This window comes from Lepeophtheirus salmonis, chromosome 9, assembly GCF_016086655.4.
Source record: "Lepeophtheirus salmonis chromosome 9, UVic_Lsal_1.4, whole genome shotgun sequence".
Lineage (NCBI taxonomy): Eukaryota > Metazoa > Arthropoda > Copepoda > Siphonostomatoida > Caligidae > Lepeophtheirus > Lepeophtheirus salmonis.
In genome coordinates, this window is record NC_052139.2 from 22,123,982 (window position 1) to 22,137,076 (window position 13,095).

The 13,095-nt window shown below is 35.6% G+C and overlaps 5 protein-coding genes across 6 annotated transcripts; 3 read left to right on the plus strand and 2 right to left on the minus strand.

Annotated features, from left to right (window-relative positions):
- The first annotated feature begins 41 nt into the window (after positions 1-41).
- Positions 42-1,356, plus strand: eIF3h (eukaryotic translation initiation factor 3 subunit h). The gene is given in 2 exon segments (XM_040719210.2): positions 42-308; positions 310-1,356. Coding segments are annotated over 2 exon segments (1,011 nt in total). The 5' UTR covers positions 42-161; the 3' UTR covers positions 1,174-1,356.
- Positions 1,357-2,274: 918 nt separating this feature from the next.
- Sec15 (exocyst complex component Sec15) lies at positions 2,275-5,592 on the plus strand. 2 transcript variants are annotated; one of them, XM_040719055.2, is made up of 6 exons: positions 2,275-3,304; positions 3,363-3,700; positions 3,768-4,137; positions 4,199-4,611; positions 4,685-4,997; positions 5,261-5,592. In XM_040719055.2, the coding sequence occupies exons 1-6, from the start codon at positions 2,365-2,367 to the stop codon at positions 5,344-5,346; spliced, it is 2,460 nt and encodes an 819-aa protein (XP_040574989.1). In that variant the 5' UTR covers positions 2,275-2,364; the 3' UTR covers positions 5,347-5,592. The 2 variants fall into 2 exon arrangements, with proteins under 2 accessions (XP_040574989.1, XP_040574990.1); XM_040719056.2 differs by having other exon boundaries at positions 2,277-3,304; positions 4,685-4,988.
- Positions 5,593-5,702: 110 nt separating this feature from the next.
- LOC121123970 (protein KRTCAP2 homolog) lies at positions 5,703-6,098 on the minus strand. The gene has a single exon (XM_071890847.1). The coding sequence runs from the start codon at positions 6,096-6,098 to the stop codon at positions 5,703-5,705; it is 396 nt and encodes a 131-aa protein (XP_071746948.1).
- A 113-nt stretch (positions 6,099-6,211) lies between these two features.
- Rs1 (Dead-box helicase Rs1) lies at positions 6,212-9,614 on the plus strand. Its single transcript, XM_040719052.2, has one exon. The coding sequence runs from the start codon at positions 7,041-7,043 to the stop codon at positions 9,411-9,413; it is 2,373 nt and encodes a 790-aa protein (XP_040574986.1). The 5' UTR covers positions 6,212-7,040; the 3' UTR covers positions 9,414-9,614.
- LOC121123966 (uncharacterized) lies at positions 9,423-10,488 on the minus strand. The gene is made up of 2 exons (XM_040719053.2): positions 10,229-10,488; positions 9,423-10,171 (listed from the first exon to the last, which is right to left on the minus strand). Exons 1-2 carry the CDS (start codon positions 10,394-10,396, stop codon positions 9,476-9,478), a joined length of 864 nt encoding a protein of 287 aa, XP_040574987.1. The 5' UTR covers positions 10,397-10,488; the 3' UTR covers positions 9,423-9,475.
- Positions 10,489-13,095: the final 2,607 nt, after the last annotated feature.

Genomic DNA, 13,095 nt, shown 5'->3' on the forward strand with positions numbered 1-13,095 from the left:
TCTCCCTGGTCTTTTCTTCTTAAGTGCATTTCTGTTTCTAGCTTTTTTATTGCTGCTGTTAAGAGAACTGTGTAAATTGAAGCACGTTCATCAATTGTCATCATTGAAGAAAGGAAAAGTCCCTGTTTTCGTGTCAAATTAAGTTCGTATTCCCGTAGAAAATGGCGGATCGCACAAGAAAAGGAGTTGAAGGAGCCGGGGACGCCATTGAGTCCGTACAAATCGACGGATTGGTCGTGATGAAGCTCATCAAGCATTGTCACGAAGTGGATGCTGCAAATCAAGGAGTGGCCCAAGGGGCTCTTTTAGGGACTGGTAGAGAACTCTCGCTTGGAGATCACCCATTCCTTTCCCTTCCCCATGTCCTCCGAAGATGGAGTTGATGATGAGGACTTCCAATTGGCCATTATGCGGAAGCTGCGACTCGTGAATGTGGACCATATGCATGTGGGATGGTATCAATCCTCATCCTTTGGGAACTTTCTGAGCCCTCAACTCCTGGAGTCCCATTTGGCCTATCAGACCACCGTGGAAGAGTCTGTGTGTCTCATCTTTGACACAGCCAAAACATCCAAAGGCTTCCTATCCCTTAAAGCCTTTCGCTTGACGCCCTCTGCAGTGGCCCTCTACAAAAGCGGAGACTTTTCTCCAGAAAGCGTTCGTAACTTGAAGGTCTGCCATGATGCCATCTTCCAAGAGGTGCCCATTCATGTAAAGAACTCCCATTTGGTCAATGAACTTCTCCTAGAGCTCTCTGAAGCAATCCCTGTTGAAACAGGCTCTCAGTTCCTTGACCTTGGCACCGCTTCTGTTCTAGAGTATCAGTTAAAGCAATTGATGGATAATGTGGATGAGCTCAATCAAGAGTCCGTCAAGTTCATTAAGCATCAGAATATGGCTATCAAGCAGTGTCATGACAAAGTGCGATGGCATCAAAAGCGACAACAAGAGAACTCTGCCAGGCAGGCTCGTAATGAAGATCCTCTCCCGGAAGAGGACATGAACAAGGTCTTCAAACCTATTCCTATGCCACCAAAGCTCAATAGTTTAATTCTCTCCGGGCAAATCCTCTCTTCATCCCAACAGATTTCACAGTTTTCATCCCAATCCCTTGCTAAGCTCTTCATTTCTCAAGGCTTACAAAAGGCTAAGCTTAAAGACGGTATTGTCTAAGGACTCTTGTTTGAATTACCTATTCTATGTAAACAAATTTTGGAATACACAACTATCTATCCACATAGTATATATTGTACACGCTCTATACCCTTGACTTTTTTATACACTAAGTTATTCATTATTGAGCTCTAGCCTACGCTAGATACATTCTTTTTAAATATAATCATTAGTGAACATCTATTACATGAATTAATTACGTCATTTCTGTTTCTTGGGCTCTTGACTATGTTGATTGGCTCTATCATGCTATTTTATCAACTCTATAAAACGGATTTGAATCAATAAATATATCGTTCATACTACTGATAGTAATTAATATTAGTATAAACTATTACAGTAAATACACAATTGACGTTTTACAATCATGATACTGCCGAATAAAAGAAAAGTTCCTATATTTAGTCTAAACAGTTGCGTCGTTTTAATAAAAATCCCTGATGATTGCCAAGTACTCAAGTGTCACTTCCATATAATTTTCTTTTATGAGTAGATGAGTGTTAAGCTTATATATTCTTTACTAAAGACTTTACTAGCAACTGACCAGGTAAATTATTTCATTAGCAATACCAAAAAAGTAGATTCTATGGGCGTTCGTGTACTTACATTCTACTTAAAATGTTAAGTGCTGTCCCATCCATAGAGTAATTAAATAGTAGCAGTTGGAGATAGAAAGAGAGCACTGACAATGAGGTCTTATACTACCTGGAGTAGCACCACCTCCAATCACACAACCTGTTGTGGCGTAAAATATCCTTTTAAATGAGAAATTCCTGTTGTAAAATTAAAATGAACAAGCAAAATTTGTGGAGGCCTTAAATGTGACCCTTAAATGAAAGAGTTGTTTAAAATGCCATGTCTCGTGTTAAGATAAAATTAAAACTACGAAAAATATCGTAGTTTTAGTATTAAATATTAGTGGACCAAGAGGAAACTTCTTATCAAAAAGGATGTTTACTATAAGGTTGCGTGATTAGAGTTGTTGCTCCTCCGGTCATAATGTAATATTAGAAGAACTAGCTGAGCAGCAGCAGAATTGAAAAGAATAATTAATAATATTAAAGAGCTGATGTACTGTCAGCGCACGAACGAAATTACAAATTCAGCTGGGCAGCTGTGGATTGTACATAAGTCACGTGATCAAAACTTAGCCTGGGTCTGATCCATTTCTAAAGTTTTGGGGGACGATCAATGGAAAAGAGTGGGATGTCCCTGGAGGGTTTAAAGGTCCCTGGATCTTCCAGCTCGGAACATGAATTGTATCTTCAGGAAATCGAGGCTGTGGATGATTATTGGGGCCCCACCTTTCGAGCCATTTACGAAACAGATCAACATGAGGCATTTATTCAAAAACTGGAGGAACGGATCCGTGATCATGATTCGGATATTCAAAAGATGTGTAATTTCCATTATCAGGGCTTTATATTCTCGGTGCGAGATCTCTTTCAAGTCCGCTCTGACGTGGAGCAGCTGAATGAAGACGTTGTTGCCGTTGACAAGGACTTGAGAGGCTCCTCTGAGAAAGTGATTGAAAAGGCGGAGTCCCTGATGTTTGCGCGCAGAGTGGAGAAGAACATTGTGCTCACTATTGAGTCCCTCTCTTCCTGTCTCCCTGTTCTTCAAACATTCTCAAAGTTGTCCAAGCAAATGGCGGAAAAAAGATTCCATCCTGCTCTCAAAACACTGGAACAGCTGGAGCACACCTTTCTCCCACGTATTGCAAATTATAGATTCTCAAAGCAAATGCGAGCCTCTATACCCAAGTTAAGAGAGTCCATCAAAAGTGCTTCCATCACAGAACTCAAAGACTTTTTAGAAAATGTTAGGAAATTATCTCCAAAAATAGGAGACATCGCTCTAAGACAAACTGCCCATAAACTAAATATTAATCCAGTTCAAGTTCTTGGCCCATATACTGGGCAGGCTTTTCTGGATGATGAAGATATCACTGCTGAGGACTTGGTTGATTTTGGACCTCTCTATCGGTGCCTTCATATTAATACAGTACTCAATGAAAGGGATACCTTTGAGAAATATTATAGGCGACAGCGTACTCAACAAGCCAACTTGACCCTTCAGCCTCCAATCAATATGCATGAGTCTTTGGAAGGATATAGATCCTACTTCCATGGTGAGAGATACTAACATGAGTCATTCTCATTATCTATTTTTTTAATATATATATATAGGGATTGTTGGTTTTTTTGTTTGTGAGGATCATGTTCTCAATACTGGTAATGGTTTAGTATCGAAAGCTTATTTAGATGAAGTCTGGTCCAGTGCATCTGTTAAAATCATGTCCACATTTCAAGCTCATGCTGCTTATTTAACTGAGGCTGAGTTTATGTTGAAAATTAAAAATATAATGTTGTTATTTGCCTCGTCCCTCGTTGCCTTTGGGTACTCTGTTGATAAGCTGTTCATGTTGCTACAGGAGCTCTTTGATCACTACACGGAAATTCTCATGAAGAAGTGTGTGGTTATTTTTAGGGAAATTTTTGACTCGGATAATTATCATCCAATTGAGGTATTGAGGATATTTATTCTATATTATACAAATTCCTAACTTTTCATTTTTATTTTTATTTGGAAAGGTATCATGTCAAGAGGAATATGATGAAATAGTGTCTGCTTTTCAATTTGAATCCGAGACCCTCGAGGAAGAGCCCTTCCCTAAATCCTTTCCTTTTTCTGCTATGGTTCCAAAAGTATATAATGAAGTCAAGCACTTCATCGATTCCTGTGTTAAATTCACTCAAGATTTGAATTTGAATCCGAGTGAAATTGATGAGTCCCTTAGAAAATCCACAAACATTTTACTCACTCGTACCTTAAGTGGTTGTCTATCTAGTTTAGTCCGAAAAAATAATATTAATCTACTTCAACTTATTCAAATCAACATAAATACCTATCATTTGGAGTCTACAAATGTTCATCTTGAGAGATACATCTCGGAAATTACACGTAAGCTGTAAAAATATTTAATAATAAATGATTCATTAATCGACTCAAATTCATATTTCAGGAATAAGCATGGAAGCTACACACATTGCTCGACTCCAGGGTCGATCCATGTTTAAAGATATTCGTGCAGAAGCCGAGGATCAAATTAATTTGAAACTCATTTCGAAAATGGATGAATTTATTGAGTTGGCCAACTATGATTGGCTCCTCAGTGAGGCTCATGGAGTTTCTTCTCCCTGGCTTATGGACTTGATCGCATTTTTGAAATCTGTGTTTCAGAGTTTTACTAATCTGCCGGAGAAACTTGCTCAAATGTCCTGTATGTCCGCATGTCAACACTTGGCAAAGTCTATAATGGAAATGATTCTGGATGAGTCAGTCAAATCTATTTCTCTAGGTATATTGGATCAAATTGATCTTGATGTTGTTCAATGTGAAATGTTTGCTTCTTCTGAGCCAGTTAGGGGATTGGAGGTGAGAAAGCATCATGATCATGATATTATTTACAACATATATTAATCCCGTTAATATTTTATCTTTTTTATAGGAAGATGTTCTCGTTATGTGTTTTTCAGACCTTCGACAGTTGCTGAATTTATTTGTATCCTGGGATTGGACAACCTACCTGGCAGACTATGGTACTGGGAATGACAGAGCCAAATATTTGAGAGTAAAGCCCAAACATGCTCTCATCATTTTTGACAAACTAAAAGAGGGTGAAAAAAAGAGTTCTTTCTCCATCTCCATGAATAAAAAGGATCGCGACAAAAAGAAATTGATGGATACTATTTATAAGCAGCTAAAGGCTCTAAGCGGAGAAGAAAAGGGCTTAGGAGGCGGAATACTTTCTGGTGGGGGTGGTGGGATATGATAATAACGAACACAAGAAAATGAATGATTCCCTTCACACACATCCTTCCATCTCTTGTTGCTTTTTTTTTACATATTTTATTTTTTATTTTGCGTTTACCTCAAAACTTTTAATAGGTGTTTTATTTAGTAAAGAAAAAAACTTAATAATGAGCTTGTGGAGAGGAATGATGAGGGAATGTGGTTCTGAGTCCTTTGGTCGTTATTATTAATAATCTGTCATGATCATAATTTTTATTACTACTTAAAAAAGATTTATTAGTTGAGAAAATCAAAGAGGAATGTGACGTCATTAAGAATTGGGCGTCTTTCAAAAAGAGTGTTATCATTCACCACTAGTTATTGATTTGATTTTTTTGTTTAATTATACTATTACCTAATTTATTACATACTATTATTTGTACGAAAATGAATGCAGAGATAATATGGGAACTGTGATTGATATGATGATAAATATTATTACTATCTTTAATAATTAATTAAATAGAAACGTTTATTATTTACAATTACTATATTTTAAATATGATTACTATCATAGATTATTATAATTATAGATTAGATATCAAATATAAAATTGAAACATGAGAGTATATTTCATATGATTCTTCATGAAAAATGCAAAGACTAAAGATGATATTAGATTCAAAGGACAAACAATAGATAATACACTGAAATAAAACAAATAAAAAGCCTGCTCATTTCTTTCTCTTGGAGGACTTTTCATGGGATGTTTCCTGTACGTGATTATATGTATCCTGTGAGATTTTGTACATGGAGAGAAGCATGGCGAGGGAGAAGAGAATGCAGGATGTAGCAGATACCCGGTGAATCGTTCCACTGATAATAACAGAGACAAGGAGAGAGAAAATCGTCTCTCCTAGTCGTGTGACATGTCCCTTCCCGAAAAGAACGATTTCCAAATTCCCAACAGCAGTAAAAAAGAATACGAAGAAAAGAGAGCCAAGAAATCCTCCAAAGATGGTGGAGAGACGAGATGCGACCAAGTAAGGCTTGGCCATTTGCATACCAGAAAAGGTCAAAAGGGAAAGAATGGAGGATACGACAAATGAGGCGCTGGGTATAAGAGCCATCCTGACTATGAGTGATAGTGTCCTACGATCACTTTGACGCCTTCGAGAACTCTTCCCAAACAACAACAACAATAAATAATAATATTAACAAACAGTGATGTGTAACACTTTGACAACCACGTTAGTCATACGTCGGGCTCAAATAACGTTTTACGAATGCTACAAAGTCAATAGTTAGAAAAATGGTTATAATTTTATCAAAGGATTTATTTAATTAATTTGATGTAAGAAGCATCATCTTATTTCATATTAATTAATAAGTACATGCTTAATAGTTCATAATAATCGGATTTGATAGAGGATAAAAAAGATCTATTGATTTTATTTCTGTAGTTATAGTTATTCATATTTTCATATAGTATATATATAGGTTTTATACAAGTTGCAACTTGTATATCTACATTGTACAAGTTCCAACTTCTCTCCCTTAAAATGCATTATTCAATTACAAGATTGGTCATTCTAATTACGAACTACACATTGATACTGTGCTTTCATTTTAATCTATTCAAACTACATGGTTATTACTTATTTATGAGTAATATACCTGTGAGCATTTGAACTTTATAATGTACTACATAATACTTATAATTTAGTAATTTGTATTAAAATAGTCAAAAATTACACTATTAATATATTGATCATTCATGGAATATTCAATTATTGCATGATCCTAATCCCAAGTACTGTAAATCCATCATTTAAAATTATTCATCTCATTTTTTGGTTGCAACATGTACAGTTTGCTTATACAAGTTGTAATTTGTACAAAACATTGATATATATATATATTATCAAATATTGTTGAAAGTGTGGAGCAGCAATATTTGGGTCACTCAACCTTGATGGTTTTTAGCCAATATGGAGTCGGCTAAGTTGTGTGATGTAAGTCTCTAGCTCCTTTGCTAATTAATACAACAAAAACGAATATATTGAATCATTATGACGTCATTTTCAACCGATTATAAACAAATAAACAAATTTTGCTACGTCATAACAGTACTAAATACATCCACACGTGTGTATTTGCTTCACAATCGAGTATTGAGTTTCGTCTGTTTTGAAGGAATCATAGCAAACCAAAGCATGGAATTGGACGATCTCATTAAAACAATTGAAGATGGTGAAGAGGTTGAAAATCATTCAGAAACGGATGAGTCGGACGATGAGCCTGTTCCGATCAAGAAGATTGTAAAAAAGAAGCAGAAGAACAAGGGTGGAACTACTATTGGAGAAAAGGGAGGTTTGGACTTTGAATCCGACTTTAACTTTGTAGATAACGTCAAGGACTACAATAAGGACGCATGGAAAGACTTGATGGCCAAATATGTGAAGAAGAAGAGGAGAAATCGAACCTCTGTGAGTGAACGGATCTCTAACATTCGTAAGGAGCGACAAGAAGAGAAGGGATACGAGAATGAGTCAGACAAAGAGGAATCAATGAGTACATCTGATGACTCCTGCCAAGAGTTATCTGATGATGAACTCGTGGCGGATTCTCTCAGAATCAAACAAGGAGAATTGGAACGAAAGAATCGTAAAAAGGCTAAGGAAGGTCCACTCACTCCTGGCATTCATATGGAAACTGAGGATGTTTTCTTTGAAGAGCCTCCTTCCTATGACGAAAATGCCTCTTTCTATGCCATGAACCTTTCACGTCCTCTTCTCAAGGCCATCGAGTCCCTCCGATATGTACATCCCACGCCTATTCAAGCATCCACCATACCTGTTGCACTTGCTGGAAGGGATGTTTGTGGGTGTGCTGCAACTGGAACAGGAAAAACGGCTGCTTACATGCTCCCTATTCTTGAAAGACTGTTATTTAGACCTAATCAGTCCATTACACGAGTCATTGTCCTAGTGCCCACCCGAGAATTGGGTGTACAGGTTTATCAAGTGTCTAAACAATTGTCACAATTTACGTCCATTGATATTGCCCTTTCCGTTGGAGGTTTAGATCTCAAGGCTCAGGAGCTTGCCCTCAGAAAAAATCCTGATATTGTCATTGCTACGCCCGGACGTCTAATTGATCATATTAAAAATACTCCTACTTTTGGTTTAGAAAATATTGAAGTTCTCATTTTGGATGAGGCCGATCGTATGCTTGATGAATGTTTTCTTGAACAAATGAAAGAAATTGTTAAATCCTGCTCTCCTAAGAGACAAACACTTTTGTTTTCTGCTACAATGACAGACAAGGTGAATGATTTATCCACAATGGCCCTCAGGAAACCAGTCAAAATTTTTGTTGATTCCAACAAGGTTGTCGCTTGGAACTTGAGGCAAGAATTTGTTCGTATTCGAGCAAATAGAGAGAGTGATCGAGAAGGAATCCTCGCTGCTCTAGTCTGCCGTACCTTTAGAGACCATACAATTGTTTTTATTCAGACCAAAGTTCAATGCCATCGCTTACTCATTCTTCTGAGTCTTCTGGGAGTGCGTGTTGGAGAACTGCACGGAAACTTATCTCAGCCTCAACGATTAGAGTCACTTAAAAAATTTAAAGAAGAAGAAATTGACGTATTAATCACAACGGACGTTGCTGCTCGGGGTTTAGATATATCTGGTGTTAAAACCGTCATCAACTACACACTTCCCACGACGCTTGAGCACTATATTCATCGTGTCGGACGTACAGCTCGAGCTGGACGAGCAGGACGCTCTGTCTCAATAGCTGGGGAGGGGGATCGTAAAATGGTGAGGGAGATCGTTAAGAATGCTCGAGATCCCGTCAAGGCCCGAACCGTTCCTCAAGATATCATCAGCAAATACGTTCAGAAATTAGAGTCCGTCCGTGGAGATGCACAACGCATATCATTGGAAGAGAAGGCGGAGAGAGAGCTTGCTAATCTTGAGAACAGAACCCATCAAATGGAAAATAAATTAAATTCTATGGACAACCCTGGAATGGAGAGAACGTGGTTCCAGACACCAGAACAGAGGAAAGCAGAAAAAAGGAAAATCAAAGAAGGAAAGGATGATGCTAAGACTGTTTCCAATAAGAAGAAGAAATTACAGGGAGCTCGTGAGGAACTCAATGAACAGGATAGAGAGAGTAAACAGCTTCGAAAAGAAATGGAGTTTCAAACTCGAGAAGCCAAGAGAAACCGCAAAACAAAAAAGGTTCGTAATGTTCACTATCCAGAACAAGATCCTGTAAAGAAGAAATCGAAGAAAAAGGGTTCTTCATTTGAAAATGATTTGACCTCTGTTGGAAAGAAGAGTGTTAAGCTACTAAGACATAAGGCCTCTGCTAAAATCAACGAAAACTTCAGGAGTCAGAAGAAAAAGCGTGATAATAAATTTAGGCGTTGAAGACATTAGTGTAATATTTGTAACATATGTAATTACGTTTATTTTTTAACGCTAATGATTAATTAATTATTATAATTCAACTTTTGATTTAGTATTTGGTAAATTTCATGCTGTAGTTCATCCAACTTGTATTTGCTCAGATATCCCAATAAACTTTCAGATACATTCAATGATGCTGTCTCAAAAATATCCACCAATAAATGAATCACATCATTTCTTCTACACTCTAGCAACTTGTCTGTGAGTTTCACCACAAATATCATGAGGGATTCGTGGCTTTGAGCGGCTTGGACAAAGAGTTCCACACTTTGCTGAATGAACAGTAGAGCCATTTCCAATTCCAGAAACGTTAAGGGAAGACTCAAAAAGCTTTTAGAAAAAAATTGATCCTTTGTATGGACAAGGGCAGCTATAAGTGTCAAAAAGGCTCCTGATTCGACGAACATTTTAGATTCAATGCCGCTCAGAGAAATAATCCCGTTTCTTAACAAAATTGCCTTCACTTTTTTTCTATGCTGATGATCCTCTAAGAGATGAATCAATAAGGGACGGACACAATTGATATTCTCATTGAAGACGTCTTCACAAGGGACAGAATGGGATATTTTAGAGGTCACCTTGAGAACATTGGCCAGAACGGACTCCCCAAGGCGCAAATTGTTCAATAAAGTAAGATAAAGAGTCTTGAATGAATTCCTCATACTCTGTATCTCATTCTCACTGAATACAATGCTAAGATTATAATTTAAATCAGGGTTCTGCAAATGAAGGATATAAGGAATTTAGATGTTAGAATCAAGGGCGGAAATCGCTACTTTTTCAGATGCTTGTATGATTTTTTGAACGGATTCAGAGTGTCTAAACATGGAGATAAGCTCTTTCTCAGATAAATTTCTTCGTAGTCTTGCATGCTCAAGGATCTCATCTAGAAAGAAACGACATCTCCTAAGTGATCTTCGGAGCATGGGCCTATGATCGTCCATTCTTATCAACTAATATTATAAAACACTTTTGACTTTATTTTTATTTTTTTAAATATAAATTCAATTTCGGGAACAGTCTGACGTCACTAAATGAAATCAGGTTGACCAACACTAACCACTTATCTAGCTAGTTATTTATCTATGATCGTAAATACGTGAATGTTGATGTCGTCCATTTTAGGTCCCTAAACGAGCCAGTTTTATAGCAATGAAAACCCTTTTTTCATTCATATTTAAGAAAATACTGAACTATTGGATGTCAAAATGGGACCACAAATTAAACAAAAGGATTTAAACAATAAGTCCATTAAAATTAAATAAATTCGTTTAAAAAAATAATTAATTAACATAACTTGAAACACATACATTAAACTACAGAATATACGGACACACATATTAATAGTTATGTATCAAAAATTATAAGTTATTGGAATGATAAAAGTTGCTATTGTGCTAAAGTATGCTTAATAAACATATAAAGGCAAATAGATATGAAGCACAAATATGGTAAGTGAAATTTTGTAAGATGATGATGGTTTAATGAAGAAGAACGGGTAATAGAAAAATGGAGTGGAAGTACCACTTCAAAAGTATAAATGATTATCCGTGACTTGAATTAACATTACTATATTATATATAAAATATCAAGTATCGAATTCTTCTTAGTAATACATGTTTTCTAAACCAACATTTTAAGTAGACTTCAAATCTGAAGTAAGAAATATGCAATAGGCAATGGTTTTTTAGATATAATCATTTTTGCAAAGGTATGTCTAATCTGACGGAAATAAAAATATCTCTTCAGCATTTTCAATTCTACAAATGAATCAATTAGTCAAATAGCTGAGGTTTTGAGAGCCTTGTAATTATTTTCTGAAAAATTGGACCTTTATTTAGTCAATATAAAGGAGCTACTGGTGGTCATATGATAGTGCAATATCACACGTTCTAAAATATGGATATTTTTCTCATAAATAGAGTTTCTGTTGCTTCTTAAAAAAATAATAGGGTTCAAGCAAACTAATAAAAAAAATTATGCCGCTAGAGGACGCGTTATACTTGGCCCTTGTTCATATAATTGAAGGAAAGAAAAACTATAGTGAACGGCATTTACATAAACAGTAATTTATAAATAATGCTACTCAACAGCAAAAATGTCACAAAATCGAAATTGTAGAATTTGATCCACTAATTCCAACTATGGTCATAGTTTTACTTCATAATCCTCAGGGCATTAAAAAAAAAGGCTATAAAGCCTTTTTTATTTTTGGCTATTTTTAAGATTCAATGCATTTTTAACCTCTTGTTGTTGAAAATATAGATAAATAATATTAATATATTTTAAACCCTAATGCTAAACAATTTTAACAGTGTTATTATCTTTAGAACTTGAGTGATCTTTGTTTAAAGTTGAAAACGGTTTTTTTTGGAGGTTCATACCTCCAAAAAGTGTAAAAATATCTCATTTGAAAACTGAGATTCTGAACTATAATTTAACAAAGCCTCTATTCAGAAAACTCTCTATATCTTTGTAATATTTAAAATGAATTTTCCCAATTTGGTATCGGAATCAGATCAGGAATCTGGACTACTGAGCCTCCCAAATCATCATTTCTATCATATGATTGGAGACGCTCAATTAGAAGTAATTATCTCCTATGAGTCCTAGCACCTCGTTTTACGTGTTCTACTTTTAGTTCCATTATTTTCCAACCAGAATAGTTTTGGACAATTTACTTCTTCTGTAGGTTGAATAGTAGATTTGCTCATTAATGGCGGCGTTTTTCGAAAACAGTTGAAGATGAAGAAAACTTGATGAAGTGTTCCTAAAATACTACAGATACGGGCGGAGAGCAAGAGGCCTGAGAAAGAGTTTTCAATAATGAATACTTCATTAGCGGTACAAGCATACACTATCTAAATATATTACTAAGGGACCAAAAGGTAAAATTGGTACATACTCATAAAATAATAAAAGATCAATACAAGTAAGAATTATAGGTAAAAATTGATTAAAAGATTACCTACGTCAATTAAATAAAAGTAAATAAAAACTAGAGCGACATATAATACTTCATTCGTGATTATTGACAAGATCTATAGCAAATTTTAGGTAAATTTAAGTATTAAAAGGTTCAATTATTCTCAAAAAACGAGTAATTTTTACTTTAAATTGTCATTTGCATCGAAATAAATCATGATGCAGTGTATTTTATTATTAAGGATATTAATTACATATCTATTTTTTGTATCATAAAATTATTTTAACTATGTTTCTTAACTAAATATTTATTCTTAGAGGTTCCACTTTTGGAAACATCTGCTTAATCGACAAGATATTCAAAATCCTTACGTCTAAAAATCATATTATTAAGAAGAATATTAATATGAATAGTCATGCTTCTGGAACTATGCAAATATTTTTCTACGGTACTGAAACGTTGCAGAGCATGGTTTTTTTTATTTTGTATTGGGCTTTTCACTGATGTTATAAATTGCATCATAATTGAGGGAGGCGCCATTTTAGGGGCTCAAAGTTGATATTTTTAGTAGGTAATTGGACATATTCGCTATAACTCTTGATTAAACTAGGGGAGACCGGGGATGGGAGAAAAGTTACAGTAGGTTTTCGGCCCTTAAACATAATTTTTGGCTACTTACACGAGTAAATTCTGGCACAATATGGTTATGAGCATGTT